This window comes from Diadema antillarum, unplaced genomic scaffold, assembly GCF_040938485.1.
Source record: "Diadema antillarum isolate AM-2024a unplaced genomic scaffold, OU_Dant_1.0 seq00000222_RagTag, whole genome shotgun sequence".
NCBI lineage: Eukaryota > Metazoa > Echinodermata > Echinoidea > Diadematoida > Diadematidae > Diadema > Diadema antillarum.
The window spans coordinates 511,616-532,676 of record NW_027271276.1 but is presented as its reverse complement, the minus strand read 5'-3'; the positions used below and the strand labels follow the sequence as shown (position 1 = coordinate 532,676).

At 38.3% G+C, this 21,061-nt stretch overlaps 2 protein-coding genes across 2 annotated transcripts; both read right to left on the bottom strand.

Annotated features, from left to right (window-relative positions):
- Nucleotides 1–1,475: 1,475 nt before the first annotated feature.
- On the bottom strand, nucleotides 1,476–2,866 carry LOC139729183 (uncharacterized). The gene has a single exon (XM_071640115.1). It carries the CDS (start codon nucleotides 2,850–2,852, stop codon nucleotides 1,476–1,478), a length of 1,377 nt encoding a protein of 458 aa, XP_071496216.1. The 5' UTR covers nucleotides 2,853–2,866.
- A 7,818-nt stretch (nucleotides 2,867–10,684) lies between these two features.
- LOC139729182 (uncharacterized) lies at nucleotides 10,685–12,170 on the bottom strand. Its single transcript, XM_071640114.1, has one exon. The coding sequence runs from the start codon at nucleotides 12,168–12,170 to the stop codon at nucleotides 10,734–10,736; it is 1,437 nt and encodes a 478-aa protein (XP_071496215.1). The 3' UTR covers nucleotides 10,685–10,733.
- Between the last annotated feature and the right edge of the window lie 8,891 nt (nucleotides 12,171–21,061).

Genomic DNA, 21,061 nt, shown 5'->3' with positions numbered 1-21,061 from the left:
GGGGTTCTCAAGAAGAAGATGAAAATGTACAATTTAGGCCCCATTAGAACCCTTCCCCACCCCCCCTCCCCTGGGTCCCAAGGGGGGCACCCCTGATTCTGCCATGAACAAACTTGAAACTACAGTCATCAATGTACTAACTCATAGTATTAACTTAGCTCTATCACTTCTGGTTCTAGAGAAGAAGATTTTTACAGATTCCTTAATTTTGGGGGGTTTGGGCCCCCCTGGGGGCCCCCTGGGTGGGGCATGGTGCCCATTTTAACAAATTGAGTTCCTAACCCCCTAGGGATGCTACCTGCCAAGTTTGATGAAAATCGGTCTTGGGGTTTTCAAGAAGAAGATGAAAATGTAAAAAGTTTACGCACGACGCACGACGGACGACGCACGACGGACGACGGACGACGGACGACGGACGACGCACGACGCACGACGCACGACGCACGACGGACGAAGGGCGATCGCAATAGCTCACTTGAGCCTTTGGCTCAGGTGAGCTAAAAAGAGAAGAAATGTACATGTAGAATGCTGTTTCAATCAACAGTTGTCTGTGGGGTCTTCTTATTTGAATGTTCCCTATAATATAGAACAAATATTAGGATGGTTATATGGGATACTAATTCACTCTTGGTCAGAATCTAACATCTAATTGACGTGTTGAAGTAACTAATCTTGACACAATTGAATGTAAAATATATAGAGACATTTGTTTTTGTTCTTGTTTGGTGTGCACCAAATACAAGTGATTATCAAATGCAGAAAAAAAATACATATTTTTAATATCAAGCTTCACTTTGTTTTCATGCATTGTACCTTTAACTTTTGGCCAGAATAGACCACTCTTCCAGATATCTTCAAAGTGCTTTATATTCATGAACATTCATGGATCCCTGCTAATTTTGGTCCATCCAGATAAATGAATTTCATTTTGTATGCTTGAATTATTGCTACATCACTTAAGGCATGTAAGCACCAAAACACTGTTGTGAAATACATTATGTATATACAGAACCGACAATGGAGTATGTTATCAAGAAATATCAGTTTGGCAAGAGGTTAGCAATCGCTACATTGATTTGAATACAGTTTAAGATCAACATTTCAGAAAAAACAGTAAAATGAACTTTCATACAGAGATTCTGTAATATTGGTGAATTAAATGTTCTTACGCCTGTCTTCACATAATACATGTATTGAATTTTGTCCAGATTCTTAACACCGCAATGCACTAGAATGGGTAACAATAATCTGCTTCTTCTAACACATTTGCAAAACAAATTCCTTGGGATAGAGCTAGAGTATTGTACACATGTTTGCATTTGAGTTACAAAGAGTACTGTCTAGAGTGGTAGCATACATTTCAGTCACATGAATCATACAATAATAGCTGTACAATATTAGTACATGTACGAGGAAGAAAGAAGAATATCTTGTGGTAAGTAAATCTACTTTTCAAAGAAATAAATTCTCTGTAATTACGGTGGAGGGATTTGGATGAAGTAAAGTGCCTGCCCACATGCTAGTGCCAGTCTTTCACGAGAAAGACAGGTCAGGTAACAAAAGCTACTTTTAAGCGAAAGTCCTTCTCCGGCAAACTGTGCAGTTTCCTTCAGATCCAGTCCATCCAGTCGGTAACGAGAGAGTTTGTATCTGCATTCAGCTATTCGAGGAATCCAAAGGATTGTGAGGATGTAAATCCTGTCGTCCTCATCCACAGCGATAAACAGCTCTTCACCAAGACTCCCTGAAATGCTGTTCCCCCTCTGACCATCACAGTCAAAGACGGTCACTATACTCGGCCAGTAGGAAGCTGTGACAATCACTCCGGACTTGGTTGGAAACGCCAGCTCTGGTCTCCTTTCTGTTGTTGCCACGGTTTGTGCTAGTTTCCCAGATGTCGGTTCATAGACGTAGACTTGCTCCGTTCCATTTGCCACGAGGATTTCATCTGAAGAAGTTATGCCAAACTTTAGGCAGTTATTCTTGGTGGGGCACGTGATGGTGAACACTTCGAATCCATTAGGACTATAGGCGCGGATGTCGGTGAGATTTGAGCACGACAACAGCGCTGTTCCATTTGACAGGAAAGAAATATCTGGGTAGCACTGTTGAGGTATATACTGCAAAGGAAGAATGCTACCACTGGAATCAATCAAATCTATTCCCTCGGTGTTCATGCTCATGTATCCAAGTGCTACACTATCTTCTGACAGTGCTGTCATTGCCGAGGAATCTCCTCTCAGTGAAACTTCCTTCAAGACATGAAATGCAAAGATGGGAATGTTGACCAGCGCAAAGACATTTTGACCGACAGGAGCGACTTGCTTGCGACAAGCCCTCTCCTTAACTTCCGCTGCTGGACCATCATCGATTTCTTCCTCCAGAAGCTTGTCGAGCTCAGAGCACAGCGACTCGTGAGCAGCCAAGTTCTCTCCCTGTAAACTTTTTAACTCATCTGTATCCACATCTTTCAATAATCTGTTGATTTTCTTTATCTTTTGCTGATCTCGTTGCTTAAGTCTATCGAGCTCCCTATTGTATCCTGAATGTAGGGTCTCGATGTCATACAACAATGCACATTCCAGATCTCTGAGCTGCCGAGGACCACAGGCTTGTCTAACATCTGCTTTCAGTTTCTCCATGGCCAAGGCAATTTCTTGCCGCTTCTTTTCCACAATTTGGATATTGCTGTCAACACATAGCACCTTGTACTTACTTTCCTCGACCAGGGCATACACCTTGCCCTCTAGCTCCTCTTCATAGGCCATGCGATCAGTTGTCTCATGCTCGACATGGCTCGTGGGAACAGAACAACACTGCTCTGTCTCCTCAGCACTGGTCTTAGAATCCATTTTTTCTCTAGAGCTGGTTTCTCTGCATGAGGCACAAATGTGTCAATTCTATGCGATGTTTCTCAAATTAGTGGGCTAGAGAATACTCCAGTGTGCATGCACCACTAAACACCAAAGCCATTCACGACAAAGCATGCATATCGCTGATCATCTGCACCCTGTGCCTGCAAAATAAAAATACAATGCCAGAGTCATTACAAATAGGGCCTCCTTAAAAAAAAATGGGCAATTTGTTCCTAAAATCTGCCAAATCATGAAATCAATTTTGATACATCAAATCATATGTAGGACCCCATATGCCGGGCCATCGTGGGAGGTGTGTTGCATGTGCATTTGCATTCTTTTTTGTACTTCCTTCCAGCGTCAAATATTTTAAGAACTTTAACTAGACAGACATGGGAACTGTGGAACATATCACCAGGTACTTCAACAGACAAACAAACAAGTTCTGACGCTGACAATGAATTGCATGTAGCAACAAGATTTACATACCAAGGAGTGGCGTGGGCGACCGAGTGTCGGTGCCAGGCCGCACGCACTGCACTGCTCTGTTCAGCTCAGGACATTCACTCAGCTCAGTAGCTCTTCGACTTCGTTTATGGGAGTGATGTCACAGCCTATTTTGTTTCGTTTGGAGCTGTCATACGTCATTTCACTTTAAGTCTTTTTCCCCGCAAAAGTTACATGTCAAGTGTCTTGCACATAAGGGAAAGTGGAAGTTGGTTTCAGATGATGTGAAGAAAGCGGGTTGGCAAGAATGACCAGATACCATGTACGGTTGGGTTGGTTGGGCTGTAACCGCAGCAGCGACCCCATACGGACAACTACTGTGTTACAGCGCCCCGCGACGGGGTTAGTTGGGCTGCAGATCTACTATGCAGGCTGGGCTGTTGATGTTTACACTACGATCTCGGTCACGTAATGCATACGGTTCCGGGTTTCCCCTCACACGCACAGAACTCTTGTAAGAGTTCTGTGCTCACACGCTCACAGAAGAGAGTAGTCTAGATTCTGGACTTGTTTTCACTTTCCGTCATGACAAGCACTAACAGGCGGATATGTACGTGGGCACACTCACACACCCCATTTATGCAAGGTCACAATACTTGAAGACTACTAGTACATCATGTTGCGTTTTGCTTGTTGCACCATACCGACAGAAAAAAAAAAATTAATAGTCAGGAATCTAGACTAAAAGTTACGAAGAGGGAGCTGGAGACACACGCCTCTATTAGAAATTAAAACAACAACAACAACAACGGAGGCACACAGTTTTGTTTTGCTTTTTCTTTTTTGATGATGGGATCTGCATTGTAGGCCTATGTAAATATTATTTGATATTTATTATATGGCATAGGAAAACTTGCATGATTAATATGGAATGAACACAGTATAGGCCTACAATACAGCAATATTGATGAGTACTGGTAGGTGAAAAAAAAAAAATATATATATATATACCGGTATGTATAAAAATATACAGTATATAGAGTAACAAACTGGTACTGGTAATGCATTTTTGGTCAATAAAGCATGAGTTTATTCGAAAATATTTGGCGTCCTATGCTTTCGTCAGGAGTCTTGTCAGGCTCCTGAATCTGCGTAGGACGCTGAAAATTTGAGTCGAATAAATTCATGCTTTATTGGTCAAAAATGCATTACCAGTTTGTTCCTTCATTTCTTCTTCATGGAGTCAATACGTGATATCTCAACATGTTCAGTATATAGAGAGATATAGATAGGGCTGGCCTACCCATCCTAAGTCTATGTACCGTACCAGTATGATACTGCAGCTAGTGTAATTGCCGTTAGTAAGAGAGTGGACCCGTTCTTTTGTGGTTTTATTTCCTGTAACTTGTGAGGAAATCAACATCCATGCTACAAACCATATTATAGGTCCTAAACAGGACAGCTGGTATGGTCAATAATTATTCTTTTTCAAACTATTCAGTGTTCATAATCTTTTCAACTTATTCATCCAACCCATGCCTATCACCCATAACGTGTGTGTGTGTGTGTGCACATATGTAAATGTTTTTTTTTTTGTGTGTGTGTGGGGGGGTGCACAGTATCTCGGTCATAAAATAATTTGTTGAAACATCTATATGTTTATGTACATGCTAAAAAAAAAACACCAAACAGCAAAGAAAGAATAAGAAAACACCTTCCAAGTTTATGATACATCAGGGGACTGCATATTGATTTGTAAATTTAAAGTATTGTAAATGTGAGTAGGTAAGTTTACTTAGGAATAATGGCATGTTGAATAAGTAAATGTTGTACTACAATCAGTCAATAACATGTTTGCCAAGTTTGCCATAACACTCCTGCAGTAAGTATAAACACACATGTTATAAAACCTAAAGCAAACAAATGTGTAACATGCAGCACTGTGCTCATTGCAAATAGAACCCTACATGTGTATGTGGTGAACACTTTTTGTCCTATTACTGAAATATTTATTTACTGGTACAATGTCAATAGAACTTAAATATATATTAGGTTTGCCAGGGTTAACGGACAAGTTGTACCAATTTCTCTTCATGGATTTGGGTGTTTCTTTGTCAAAGATTATAGAATCAGAGATTAGTTCTTTTTTTTTCACAGAGAAAAAAATTAGAATACCACATTGAGAATAATACACTTAAAAAAGTGTTATAAGCTCTAACACTTTCACACACAGAAGGGGGGGGGAGGGGTCACATATGCTGCACACATACACTAAACACATCACACAACATGTATACAAACACATGTATACATTCACAATCACACACACAAATACACATGTAAATATGAACACTAATTCAACCACCTCCAAAATAAGACAAAATGATTCCCATTTCATGTTTTCAAAGAATATAACTTAATTGCATATAAGTACAAACACGACACTCCATCTACATATGAATATACACAAACAGTATGGAGGTACACATCGTATGTCAATCCAATTTTACTACAGCACCAGTAAAAAAAAAGTATAATAAGACAATATAAACATGGGCTACGTCTAAAGAAAGCTGAAGATTTGTTTGAAACCTAGGGTACTATAAGAAGTTACATATTACATTATTATATTCATTTACACAATAGGATATATGCAAACAGCTTCAAAATAGTTTGTATGACACAAAAATGGCAAAATGACAAAGAAAAGCAAAACACAATCTTGATTTCAGACCAGGGCTGCCCAACCTGGTGCAAACATAACTCTCCATTGTGTCTTTTGATATTGAATACCAAGGTATTGTAATATTGATATTTGTGACTGAAAGCCAAATAAATAGCAGTATAATAATAATAATAATAATAATTGTATAGCTAGGTTATATCAAACAGATAAAAAGGATACATACAAGTACTTATGTCTGTGCAGATTCCACATTCATAGTGCTCTTTATGTCTTGTATTTCAGATAATTCACAAAGTGGCAAAGAAAGGCAAAACAATAATATTGACTTATCATAGATCTTTGAAGAGGTTCATCTGATTGGTGAATCTCTAATAAAGGCAAATTTCATTAGTTCAATATAAAAATCTTTTACCTTGTAGGAGCTTTCGCCTACTAATATAGACTGTACATAGCATCGATATCGACCTGTTGAGGATGGGCTGATCTATGCACAACACACATTTCCCATAGACACTTGCCCAAGTATACTCAAGATGCAACCTCAATGGGTTAAATAGGTGAAATGAGAAATGTACAAGTACAGTTATACCGGGTGTCCCAAAAAAAGCGGAACGGTGGATTTTAAGTACCTTGCGGTCTAATCTTTTGACATCGATAGAAAAAGCATCTTCCACAGAAGACTATGATACCAAAATCATTAAATTTGGTTCAGTACTTTTTATTCTACGCCAATTTCTGAAAATGCAGTCATTGTCAAATTTCGCCGGATTTTTGCGACTTATGAGATAATAATTTGAGTGCGACACGCGATCCATACGGTGAATATTGTGTAAGCTCGGTGATCCATGTCAACAAAAGATACAGCTTTCACATTGGGCACGGGCCAGGAAAAACAGTGTGTGTCTGTGTGTGTGTGTGTGTGTGTGTGCGCCAAATATGAAAGCGTTATCTTTTGTTGACATGGATCAACGAGCTTACACAATTCATCGTATGGAACGCGTGTCGCACCCAAATTATTATCTCATAAGTCGCAAAAAATTGAAAATGACTGCATTTACAGAAATTGGCGTAGAATAAAAAGTACTGAACCAAATTTAATGATTTTGTTATCATAGTCTTCTGCGGAAGATGCTCTTTCTAATGATGTCAAAAAATATATCACTTTTAGAACACAAGGTACTGAAAATCCACCGTTCCGCTTTTTTTGGGACACCCGGTATAGTAAGTGAGGCCTGTTGTGCAGATTTATCATTTGCAGAGTTGGCTTACCAAATCACCAATATTTTGGGCGGCCTTCAGCAAGTATTCTGTATATTATTTCTCTTTTATCCTTATCCCATTTCCCTTTAAACCCTACCAACATTTCATTACAGTACACAATGATACCAAAATATCCAAACAAAATCTTGAGGTAGATCATTTGTATGCTACTCCTTTGTGGTAGATTTTATTTGCCCTTTCATTGCTTGTGGACAATTTTTCCAGGATCATCTTAAGACTCTAGATAGTTTTAAACCTACATTTCCAATTGGCGTTCTGTAATAAATGATCCATAACTGGAACTATAATCATATTGAGCCATTCAGAATTTGTGTTTGAGACTACTCTTCCACTTTAATTGAGTTTGTAAAGATGCATTGCTAGTTTGGAAATCAAGCTTTCTACTTTAACAAGTTTTGAATGGACAAAATATCAAAATAATTGGATATTTTGCTCATAACTGGTCTGGGGAAATATCCTACAATCCCATTTCATTTCACATTCAAAATGACAGTACAACTGCGCATTTAGCTAGTATGGGGACAATTTTTTCATCATACCTTTGCACTGCTATCTATCACATTTTGATGCCCACAAGTATACAATTGTGCAATCACTGATAATTCCTAAAACAGAGCAGAACTATTTAGTTCAAACATGGATGCCATATATGTTTATGCATTATGAAATATGAGGAAATAAAGACGGATACTATTCATGAAAACCCCTCTGGTTTGCCCATCTCATTGGTGAGGTATGCTGCATACACTAAATATTTGGTGATGTTTTTATTTTTGCAAATTTTGTGAGCCGGTGCTATTCATGAATCTAATTAACACATAAATTCATCAACTCTGATCTCGACATCAATTGTGATGCACACGCATGCATTTCTCTGTTCAATACTGTACACCATGATTGCAAATTTAACCACTTGCGAAATTGTTGAGAATTCTCCATTTGCATAAACTCACAATATATATATGGCATATATGCAGTACATGTTTGGATTAGAGCCCTGTTACTAGAAAGGGGGAGGGGGGGGGGGGGGCTTCAAGAAGAAAAGTTGGTATAATCGAGTATACATACATTAACATAATTGCAATCAAAATGCCTCAATAACCGAATCACTGACTTCAACATTGTTAATTCCTCTTCTGTACTGACATTACTTCATACTTACTGGAAAATAATAGCTGGTTCCATGTTTCCATTGCACTTAAAGGTAGGGAATCCCATTTGCATGCCTTAAATGAAGAGTTGTATAAACACAGTGGTATGCTGAAGAGAGTATCATTTTAGAAACTCCCATAAAGCATGGCTCGACACTAACTTTTTTGTTTGGTGGCCCGATGGGGCCACCAAAATCCTAAATTTCAAATTTTTGGTGGCCCGAGAGAAAAATTTGGTGGCCTGAAAAAAACACAATAAAAAACATTAAAAGTCCTTTTTTTTTTAATGAGTCAAATATTTAAGTTTTATGATAGTAAGAATTAGAAGTTGGACATATCTACTCAACAAACTTGCAACACTCACTCTCAGGCACTCATTCAGTCCTTTTCATCCATCCTTTAAACTAATTTAACTGCTAATTTCCAGCGCAAAAAGTTACGAATTTATTGACATACTTTTCAAAAAATTTTGGTGGCCCGAGGCGGGCCACCAAATTCGCCCTTTTTGGAAATTTGGTGGCCCGACTTTCATTTTTGGTGGCCCCGGGCCACCGGGCCACCGTTAGTGTCGAGCCCTGCATAAAGTATTGAAAGTGGAAGGTAACATTTAGTACATTTTTATCGACCGTTAGATTTTGAATTGAATTCTTTTCAGGGCTCACCGTAAATTCCAGTACATTACTAGGCTACCTTTGCAGACCCATGCACTGCATGTGTGTCCATCATGTATATTTTGTGAATAAAGTTCCTCAAAACTTACAAACATTTCTATACACATTCTTGCCACACACTCCATATGTTATTACACCAGCTCTTATACTTTTAGATTTGTGTTTATAGATGAAAAATACAGAAGACTGCAACAAAAAGGCTTAAGTGTGGCTGACACACAGAACTACTGAGTAGTTGAGTTTTGTGCATTATTCAAATTGTAGATAACTGTTGACTTCCAAATTTCTAAGCAGTGGCCTAAACAAGTCCCCTGATGTTCATATTTAATGTTTTGCTGCATTTTGGGAGTTCTGTAAAAGATATCCCCTACCTTTAAAGTGTATCTTTGGCCCAAAAAAAATTATTTTGGATATGTGAAGGAGACACATTTCAGTAATCCATTGCACCATATTTCAGAGAAAATGGGTCGTTAATTAGTGAAATAATGCATCTCAAAGTTTCCCATCACACTGTGTCTGGGAGATTCAGGAACCGCTGTGGTTCCGTAACCCACTGCAAACAATAGGGTTTGCTCTAGTCTTGCCTCCCAGACCCATTGAGTTTAGAAACTTTCAGATGCATTATTTCACTAATTAATGACCCCTTTTCTCTGAAAGTTGGTGCAATGGACTACTGAAATGCATCTCTTTCATATATCAAAAAGAATTTTTTGGGCAAAGATACACATTAAAGACACTTATCTGATAAACCACGAATGTAAACAGCATACAACTGTTCGTATACATTCTAGACAGAAATTGATTTGCTCAGAATGAGGACATTCCAAAAGAACCTGCAAAGTGGCTGTCAATAGGATGAACACTTTGTATTCATGTCCAGAACTGTATTCAGTCTCTTCAACAATGATAAATTAGTAAAGTGCATGTAATCATAAATATTACTGTATACTCTCCCTCAAGTAAGCATTATCACATTGAAGCAATTATAATAAACATTAAATCCTAATAACTGAATGCTAGTAAAAATATTTCTGCATTGTTGTTTTTCCCCATCAGCAGTGTGTACTTGCCTGCCTAGAGTAGGCCATAATTGTAGACTGCTGTTGAAGGACATTGTTCATATACAGTGCACTCCCGTTATAACGAACACGGTTATAACGAAATTCCGGTTACAACGAAATAAAATTTAGGGCCGCAACATTATCAACTCTATGTATTTTTATTGTTTATTCATTCGCTTATAACGAAATTTCGTTATTACGAAAGAAAACTGCCGGTCCCATGGACTTCGTTATAACGGGAGTCCACTGTACAAGAACCCTGTCTCCTGCATGGCTTGATGAGCTGTAGTCAAACCAGTCACTCAGCATTTGGAAGAAAAAGTCTACACTTAAACACTAATCATACAGGTGTCTTCCATTATAACAAAGTCTTCATGATTTACATTTTTCTTTCATTGTATCAAAAATTTCACTACATAGCTGAGTGGAAAGAGATAAGAAAGAAAAGAGATTGGGACCTGAATTTTTACTTTGTTGGAACAAAATTTTACTATAGCTGTGCTCAGAGCACCCTGTACATAATAAGCATACATTGCAATCCCCTATTTTAAAATAGGTGTCTGTTCACTGTTGCTATGCATTCAAACTGGTGGAACTTGGATAAAGTAGAGAGTGCAAGCACTCACTAAAGCTAACATATTGTCTTGGAGACAAACTAGATAACAGAAGCTGCTCTTTAAGGTCAGCTTTTCTCCTGCAAATTGTGCAGTTTCTTTCAGATTTAGCCCGTCAAGCCGGTAGCAAGAGAGCTTGTAACTGCACTCAGCTTTACGGGGAATCCACCTAACAGTGAGAATGTAAATCCTGTCCTCCTCATCCACATCAACAAAGAAGTGTTCCCCAAGGCTCCCCAGAACGCTGTTCCCTCTTTGACCATCTCTGTCAAAGGCCGTTACGATGCCTGGGTATGACGCAGTTGACACAATCGGCCCAGCCCTTGTTGAGCGTGCCGCTTCAGCCCTGAAATCTTCCGTCGAGATCGATAGCTCCAGTGTTCCACTCGTAGATTCAAAGATGTAGATATGCTGGGTGGTATTGGCAACAAGAATTTCATCTGAAGAAGTTACGCTGACATTTGGGCAAGAATATTTGGTGGGGAGAGTGCTCTTGAATAGCTCAAAACCATTGGGGCTGAAGGCACAGATGTCCGTGGCATTGAGGCTTGGCGCAACTAATGTCTCATTGGAGAGGAAGGCAACATCAGGGTAACACTTTGAAGGAATGTATTGCAGAGGTTGTGTGCAACCTGTAGAGTCTATCAAGTCGATTCCTTCTCTGCTGCGTCTTCTGTATCCCAGCGCAACACTGCCCCCCGGGAGACTAGCCATGCCACTAGACGTGGACCGCAATGAAACACTCTTGGTGATGTGGTACGGTAAGATGGGAACATCCACAACAGAAAAGACATCTTGGCCTGCCGGAGTGATTTGTTTGCGAAAGGCTCTCTCTTTGACTGCCACCAGCGCCGCATCATCGACTTCTTCCTTCACAATATTACCGAGTTCACTGCACAATGACTCATGAGCTGTCAAGCTCTCTGTCTCTAAATATTTCAACTTGTCAGTAGCCACTTGTTTCATCATGCTGTTCAGTTTGCTCATTTTTTGCTGGTTTTGATGTTTTAGTGTATCAAGCTCCTCATTGTAATGTCTGTGGAGACTCTCGATCTCATATATCAGGGAACATTCTAAGTCTTTCAGCTCTCGTACACTGCAGGCTTCTCTGACCTCTGTTTTTAGATGCTCCATGGCAGAGTTTATCTCTTGGCGCTTTTCTTCTGCGACTTCTACATTTCTGTTGAGATATGCCTTCATGTCCTTGCTTCGAAAATCAAGGATACGCACTTTCTGCTCCAGATCATCTTCAAACTGCCTGCGTTGTATCTTCTCGTGATCAGAATGAGTTGATGGAACACAGTCCGAACAGATGTAGACTCTGCACTCTTCACAGAACAGCTCCTTCTCCAAATTATGAACCCTGCATCGTGTACCTTGTTGAATGCTCTCCTTTGCTCCCATGTTTGTATTCAGTGGCACTCTGGGTAGTACAGTATACCTCAGTACCACCGTCTGTCTAAACGATAACTAGCAATAGATATCACACATATTTCTTCTACATATGTTCACTGTCATGTGTTGAAACACTGACTACAGACCAGGTGGTAACACGTTCTCATCCCTGTCACTATACACAAGTGTGTGCTTCGCACGGAGTCTGGTCGGGCTGAATACAAGCTCAAACAATTACTCCAGAGTCCAGCTCCAGAGTCCAAGTCCAAAACAAGCTAAATTTACATGTGAACATGCAGTGGTGCTACTGTACTGCTGATCCGACCGTTGCATGCATCCGTGTTACTGGAGAAAACAGCAAACTGAAACTGCAGAGCTGACACACCAGCCACATATCTATCTAAACACGAGTCTTTGAATCAAGTCCTTTTATGACTAAAAAGAATATGTTGGCTTACATGCACAACGTCAGCTGACGTACACCGCCACCGGCCCGGTACAGTAAAAAAAAAAAAAATATATATATATATATATATTTACTCAGTAGGGCCTAGGGCTACAGTTACTTCGTTGGACACGTTTTAACATGCTTTCGTGCTCAGCTCAGGCAGGCGCAGGCAGGCGCAGGCGGGCGGATATCACATCATGCATGGCAACTCTCAGTCAGCAAGGTACTTCAGATCGAATTTAGGCAAGTAAGATGAAAGCTTTCAAGCAAAGTGTGCAATATGACTGGAATACTCGTCGATTCTTGTGACCCTGAGCCGGTGTGGTGACGATCCCTGGCCCTGCCCTGGGGTGTTGCTGTTTTGGACTCTCCCCCCAGGTCCAGCGCAAAGACGTAGCGTAAACGGAGAAGGGTTTTCCCCCCTTGTGAAACACGAACTATGATGGCGCAAGCACTTCGACGTAGTCTGATTTTCAGACGGGGTTAGAATTTCCTGAATGGACGGAGCGAATGGACGCTTTCAAAAAGGAAGCAACAGGTTAGGCTGTTGTCGAGGAACATCCATTATTCTTATCCTAGTAATTAAAAAAAGAAAAGAAAAAGAAAAGGTGTTGGAGCTTCTATAATTACATTCCCTCTATATAGTAGCTGTTGCGAATGACGGCATAGTTTATGATTATGAGGTATCGAAGGAAATTACAATGGTTTTATTATGTGGCCAAAAATGATAATGAAATCGTTATTCAAATTAATGATCCACATTCCTTGCCATGGCAATGACTTCACAGAGACTCCAACTCTCCCGTTTTCGACGGGAGATCTCCCGCCGAAAACCTATCTTTGCAAATTCTCCCGTTCTCCCGCTTGAGATTTAATTTCTCCCGCCCTCCCTGCCTCTGTGTCTCCCGTTTGAAAGGATTTCTTACTTATTGCCATTGTATGTCGAAAAAAATAAGCCCTATAAAATAGCACCAGAGAGCATCTAGAACCCTAGGAACTTCGCGCTTCGCACACATCAACTTGGAGTCTCCCGTTTGCTGGGGGTTTCAGGTGGGAGAATCTCTCAGATCAGAAGGTGCTTTGGGTTGGAGTCTCTGAGTTCATGTAACATTTGGTTTACATCTGTCACTGTGTGAAATACAGTCCTTTTGCGATCACAAATATTCTCTGTCTTTAATTTATTCTCCAGTTCTCTTTTTTTCTTCTTTTCATTTATGTTATTGATATCATTTTCATTATTTCATTATTGATGTCATAAGTTGATCATCTTTATCATCATCGCATTAAGTTTTCATTTTCATTTTGACTAGCTTGATTCAGTGGCAGATCCAGGGAGTGCATCGGGCGTCTCCCCTTAAATTCTTCTTAAAACAAAAGAAATAAAAGGAAGAGAAAATGAAAGGGGGCGCTTGCCCCCCCCCCCTTGCGCTAAAGCCTTTGTTTTTGTTTTTGTTTTTGTTTTTGTTTTTGTTTTTTGCTTTTCCAGCAGAGTATAAACCCGAAAGTGGCAAAAGAAATGCCCCCCCCCCTTATAGAATTCCTGGATCCGCCCCTGATTCTTTCTTTGTACTCTCTAAAAAAAATCGAGTGAAAATTTTCACTCTAAAAAGAGTGAATACAAAAAAGAGTGAATTTCGAGTGACATTGGAGTGAATTTTGAGTGAAAATGCTCATTTTCACTCATTTTGGAGTGACGTCAGGGATCACTCGAAGATTTTGGAGTGATCCCTGACGTCACTCCAAAATGAGTGAAAATGAGCATTTTCACTCAAAATTCACTCCAATTTCACTTGAAATTCACTCCTATTTTTAATTCACTCTTTTTAGAGTGAATATTTTCACTCGATTTTTTTTTAGAGAGTATGGCAGTAATTCCATATCATTTTGGGAGTAAGGTATAACTGTACTCCCTGACATGATTTTCCTCTTTTGACCACTGGTCAGAAATAATGGCTTATACAAAGTTTTATATCACACAGTGACGTCATCGTGCAATAACAAGCTGCCTCTGGAGTTAGTCATTCAAATTCGTTTTTGATCACTCAATATTTTTCACCTTGATCAAAGAATTTAGCATTTACATCACGAAACAGACGGCTAACTAATTCAGCTCATACCCATCACAAACGAACTTTTTGTATCAAGGCTGTAAATATAAATCAGTATAGGATTTCATGAACCAGGTTGTCATGAACATTAATTATAACACCCTTTCCTCAATAAAAGAATAAAAAGATACAAAATTATATTCCGAGTTATACTTCCCCCAAAAATGGACTGACCTCTTCGTGAAATTGGAATTATTGTTACAGTTTGAATGACAAATTCTTATCCTATAGATCTAATTGACATGAATACAAATTCGAGTGATCAAAAGTGAATTTCAACGACAAAGTGAATGGGCATAACAAAAACCTCCGAAGTGAATGAACGCAATATTTGAATAAAACATCTGTATTATTATTGTTATCATTACTATTATTATCATTATTATTGTTATTATTATTAATATTATTATTATTATTATTTTATTATTATTATCATTATTATTACATTATCATTATTATTATTTTTTATTATTATTATTATCATTATTATTATTATCACAATAATTGTCATTACTATTTTATTGTCATCATGATCATCATAATCACTATTATCATCATTATTATTGTTTGAAGCATGATGATTGCAACAAAAACGTCAAAAAAATTTTCCATGAAAGTTGTCAAATTCGCCACGAATATTATCCTCATGTAAAACATAATATGCCCCCTCCTTCATGACAATATTAATGAAGTTTAATTAGTATAGTACAAATCCGCAGCCGCTATAGAGATGTATAGCATATTTCTTTATGGATAATACTAACTATAGATCTCGTGTGTAATGGATGTGGATTACGAGAAATTTGGAAGAGATGGGTCCAAAAGTGCTTTCGTTGTCTTGGAAACAAAGTAATATGTGCTTGTAAAATATAATTATCCATAAAGCTGCAGGGGGGGGGGGGGGTTGGGATGGGGTTGGGGGTTTATTATCCCCGTCATCGCAGCCCCCCTGCGAACCCCTGTTTATGGAATAGATCTATAATAGGACTATAGGTGTGCGTGTATGCCGGGAAGAGTAGGTTCCAAAAGTGCTTTTTGTTGTCTTGGAAACAGACTATGTATACAATTATTTACGTGTTCTTGTATATCGTACTCACAACGCTGTGATGTTCTCAGCGAGTATATATACTTGGCAGAGATTGGATAACTTGACTATCAGCCAAAGTTGGACACACAAGATGTGGAGGGCATTTCATGAAGCGTTTTGGTGGGATATTTTTCTGACAAACTGTTACAAGCTGCTGAAATCCTTGAAATGAAATACTCCCTGTGCTTATCTTGATACATGATATGCCTATGGGCATATAGATCCTTTCCACATGCAGTGTTTTTTCTAACGATCTATTTTTATGATACTCTTCACAGCTCAGTCGTTGGTAATAACTCTTGATATAACCGTTTAGAAAAATAGCACTAGAACTAGAACTAGCACTAGAAATCAAGAGCGCCGGACGCGGGAGGGGGGGGGGGCAGAGGGAGAACTTGCCCCCCTAGAATTTTGGGGTCAAAACTAGTTTTTGCCCCCCCCCCCCCATTTGCCCCCTGAAAGGCAACACATAATTTATCAATTATTCAAAGACCAAAATGAACAAAAGCACCTTTCTTGCCCAAAAATTGTCAATTTCATAACTGATAAATGCGAAATTTTCGCCCTTAACGGGGCACTTACACTTATAAGTAAATTTATTGTGTATACGTAGTAGCCTCGCGTCCTTCGAAGAGTGCCCCTTGAAACATATACCTTTAGTAAACCCTTTCATTTTTCCTTTTATATACTTCTAAGCTTTTTAGCAAATATTTTCATTCGCTCGAACAATGCGATCACGACAAAAACCGAAAGACAAAGTGAAAGTGGCTCACCAATGTATCCTGGCGCAACACTTTATAGTGACATTACCATGAACATTTCCAACAGTTTCGGCTCATAAGGATTATCGTTAAAAGCAGCTATATCAATGTATTGTTTTACCAAAGTGTGTAGTCTGGAGTCATATGCAAGCACTTTTCTTTAGATTTGCTACGAAAAAACTAAAGTTTGTTCGCAGTCAATGAGTATATCAATTAATAATGCGAACAAAGAATTAAAGACTATGTGATTTAGAACAACCCGCTTTCGAACTGACGTCTCTAACACCTATTGTATTTTTTTTTCTGCACTCCCTAACGCATATCATATAATGTTCCTGAAAGAATTGTGGATGGAAAATATACCAATTTCTGGTTCCACCTCCCTGCATTGATACGGGCAATGGTTAATAAAGTAATAGAAACATGACCTCCACAATAACGTGATGTTGACAGTGAGAGAAATGTGAGAGAAATGTGTTACAATACCAAAAGGAAAGAGAGTATAACTTGTGCCAATATAATTCATCAGGCAGTGCTCATCAGTCACGATGTGATATTTTAGTCCTTTTCACTCATCTAAAGCATAGAACCGTGGCAATTTGAACGAACCACAAACTGAGTGATAGAATATACCCGCTATGCCAATTCCTCAACCGCTAGACCACGAAGCAATGGACCGCGATGTCGGTCAAAAAAAAAAAATTGTATTCTATCTATCCGGGCCTCGAAGAGAGAGAGAGAGAAAAGCTTATCTAGGCCTGTGAGGCAAAGTAATGGGCCTCAGGATATATCAAGTTCAAGTTCAAGTTTATTTAACCAATTCATTAAACATTTGACATTTTACAAAAGGATACAGCATTAAGAATAATGAATGGTTTGGGACCCCAAAAGAAGCAGAGCTTGTAAAAAAGGGGCCCCGGATAAACATATAAAACAAAGCAAAACATACTAAAGTTTTAAACATATTAACAAGAAGTATAATAGTAACATATTTACATAGGACAGATGCAACACAAGCACACACACACACACACGCGCACACACACACATTCAATCATACAAACACGTGTCACAAAAACTCTCATGCACACACATATAATTTACATGAAATTGCAGAAAGATACTTTCTATTTTACTATACTTTTAAATTCAGCTTCCCTGATCATTCTTGTTTTACAAATTTCCCTCAAGATAAATGCGACATGTACGTTTAAAGTTGGATAGTGATGAGGCTGACCTAATTCTCAATGGCAAATTATTCCATTCTCTAATACAAACATATACAAATGAATTTTGGGCAGTTTGAGTTCTTGCAAAGGGTTGATGAATGAGATTACTTTTACGCGTATTATAAGCATGAACGGTAGAATTTAACACAAACGCATCCTTCATGAAAGATTTCGGATCACCTTGTGTCTTAAACATAAAAATCAAGCAACTCAAGATAACTAATTTTTCAAATGGCAAAATATGAAGTTGAATAAACAATGGCAAACTTGGACTTCTAAAGTTTGAATTTGTAATATACCTTACAGCTTTTTTCTGAAGAACAATCAACTTATCTATATGAGTCTTATAAGTATTTCCCCAAGCTACATTACAGTACATTAAATGAGGCATAACTATGGCATTATACAGAGTAATTAAGGTTTCTTTTGGTAAATAGAGACGTAACTTGGATATGATACCAACACTGAAAATGCCTTTCTTTTTGTGCACCTCGTAAGATTTGTTCTGCTGTATAATGCTTCGTCAAGACGTGTCCCTATAGCATAATCGTGCTGTCACGTGATCTCCATATGCACGTTATGACATTATCATTGTGCTCTTGTCCACTAATGAAATTGATGTAACTGTCACGGATGCTGTTTATTTTGTGTTATACTGCTAAACCATGACAGAGAATAAAGATAAGTAGGAACTATATATCACAAAGTAATTTTTAAACCATTCCGTATACATTGATGAGTTACAAGTTGATGCGTGAAATAACGAGAAGCTCAAGGCTCGGTATCAAATTCGGTGCACAATTAAAAGAATGCATGTCTTGAGATAAATATTGAGTGTAAGTATCCATAGGGCCTATACACCTATCTACAGAGCGCTCAAGTCTATAAAATACTGCGGACGGCTTATTGCAAGTCTGTACTAAGCACGTGCCTATCTCAGAGCGAAACAAACTGTTACCCATAGTTTCAAATTTGCCAGTTCATACATATAACCATTGCACTGATAACTGGTTGACATATATACTAGTAGATGGTGTTCCTCTTTGGCACAATCACAAGACTGGTTACCATTGTTGTTTGTACTTTTTATGAGCGCTGCAGGAAAAAAAAACACCAAAGAGCAAAACAATAAAAATGAAGAAGAAAATGTTGCATATAATTATGATGATGATTAGATAATAATTCTAACAGTGATATCGAAAACATACGTGACTTTTCACGTGACAACTCCCTAGACCCTCTTTAAAGAAGAAATCCACCCCCCCCAAAAAAAAAGATAAACTTCAAAAGAAAGAGAAACAAAAAATCCCTGTTATTATAGGACCCTATACACAGGATACAAAATGACAAAAATCGGATAAGAAGTGAGGAAGATATGACATTTTTCAATTTCACAATATTTTTCGGAAAACATTTCTTGACCAGTCCTTATGAGTATTCAAATAAGTGAGTTGATAATGCCATATCCTCACAATTTTCATGCAGGCCTACTTCATGTATTATTATGAAATTCGGTAACAAATCTTATTTTTAGCGAATATAAGTAAAGGCATGTTCCATCAATACCCATAAGAGTGAAATTTTTTTCTTTTTATTTCGGGTGGTTTTAAGACAAGTTTTATATTTATACAGTTGAAAATATGAGATTTTTGTTGTTTCTGTATATGAAATGAATAAAAAAAATTGTGAGAGCATGACATCGTCAACTTGCTGATTTGAATATTCAAAATGACTGGTCAAGAAATGTTTTCCGAAAAAAAAAATATTAGAATGTTATATTTTCCTTCGTTCTTATCCGATTTTTTTCTCCTTTTTTGTATCGTTCTGAAGGGAATATTTTTCTCTTTCTTTTGACGTTTATTTATTTTTGGGTTGGATTTCCTCTTTAATCCGAAACATTGCCAGAACACGTGGACTCAAGACCGGATACTATTGGCAAAAAACAACAACACCAACAACATTATGGAGGATTTACTTCCTCATCTGAATTCTACAGATTTGATTGATACAACGAAAAAAAAAGTTAAACAGGGTACCAAGATTGATTTCAGAGTTCGACGGAATGAAATTATTGCTGTTTTCACGATGCCGTCAATAAAGATATAATAGATTGTGAAAATAATCAATAGCGACTCTACGTTTCAAATGAAGACATGCAATCACTAATTCGCGTTAGTAATTCAGGATGGAGTGTGGAAACATACACTGTGTATTAACACGGGGTCATCCTGCACGAGATCGACACCCACGAGTAATAAACATTTCATCAGCCCACGAGTTTGTCATTGAAAAAAAAAAAGAGGTCCAGATGAGTCATAAACAGCCCACGAGTTCTGCATTATACACGGGTCGAACTAATGGGCTGTAATGACTCGTGGGTTGTATTACTCGTGGGCTATATGGGCTGTATATGACTCGTGGGCTGTATGATTCGTGGGTGTTGGTCTCGTGAATTTGAATGAGCCCCGACTTCAGTAACATAAACCCATATTCTCCCGTGGAGGAATTAAACCAAAAACCCTAAACAGACTATAAAGGTGTAAATCTTAATTGCTTATTGCCCACACCGAATGGATTTCATAGAAATTCGTCCAACTAATAAAGGCTACTCAACAAAGAGATCATTTTCATTTACACATATGATGTGTGAGATGAGATGATTTATGAATTCAGAGACACCAAAATGTTACGTTATAGACAATTATTTTAAAGTGTAAAACTCCCCCCCCCCCCCCCCCCCCAATATAAGCAGCCGCCTTGATTGTCTTCAAGGACTGGCACAGTTCAACACGAGAGTATTGCACGCAGGTAGCAGGTGCATGTTTCATAATTTATTTATTAATCTATTCATTCATTTGTTTACCTATTGATTTATTTATCTATCTATTTATCTATTTAATATTTATTTATCTATTCATTCATTTATTCACTTATTTATTCATATTGGAAATGTCAATGAGAATTACAAAAAAGATAAAGCGCGCCTTTTGTGCGGGAGGAGCACACGCTATTATTATTAATGTGAGTTTTATGGAATGAAAAATAATGGCAGCATCGCATGCTATATTAATCTGAGCTTTATGGAATGAAAAGTTAACAAAATGAACAGGTAAACTAAAAGTATTAATTTCTGTAAAGCTCTGAGCAAAGCGTCTTTTTTCAATCGGGCAAAAGCTGTTAAGTGGTTTATGTTATTAACATTTATTCCTTGCAGGATTGCCAGAAAGGAAACATTTTCCGCGTACATGCAGTCACGAGTTGTCGTCA

Coding starts and splice junctions, on each gene's coding strand:
- LOC139729183 (XM_071640115.1), bottom strand. CDS start 2,852: ATGGATTCTAAGACCAGTGCTGAGGAGACAGAGCAGTGTTGTTCTGTT.
- LOC139729182 (XM_071640114.1), bottom strand. CDS start 12,170: ATGGGAGCAAAGGAGAGCATTCAACAAGGTACACGATGCAGGGTTCAT.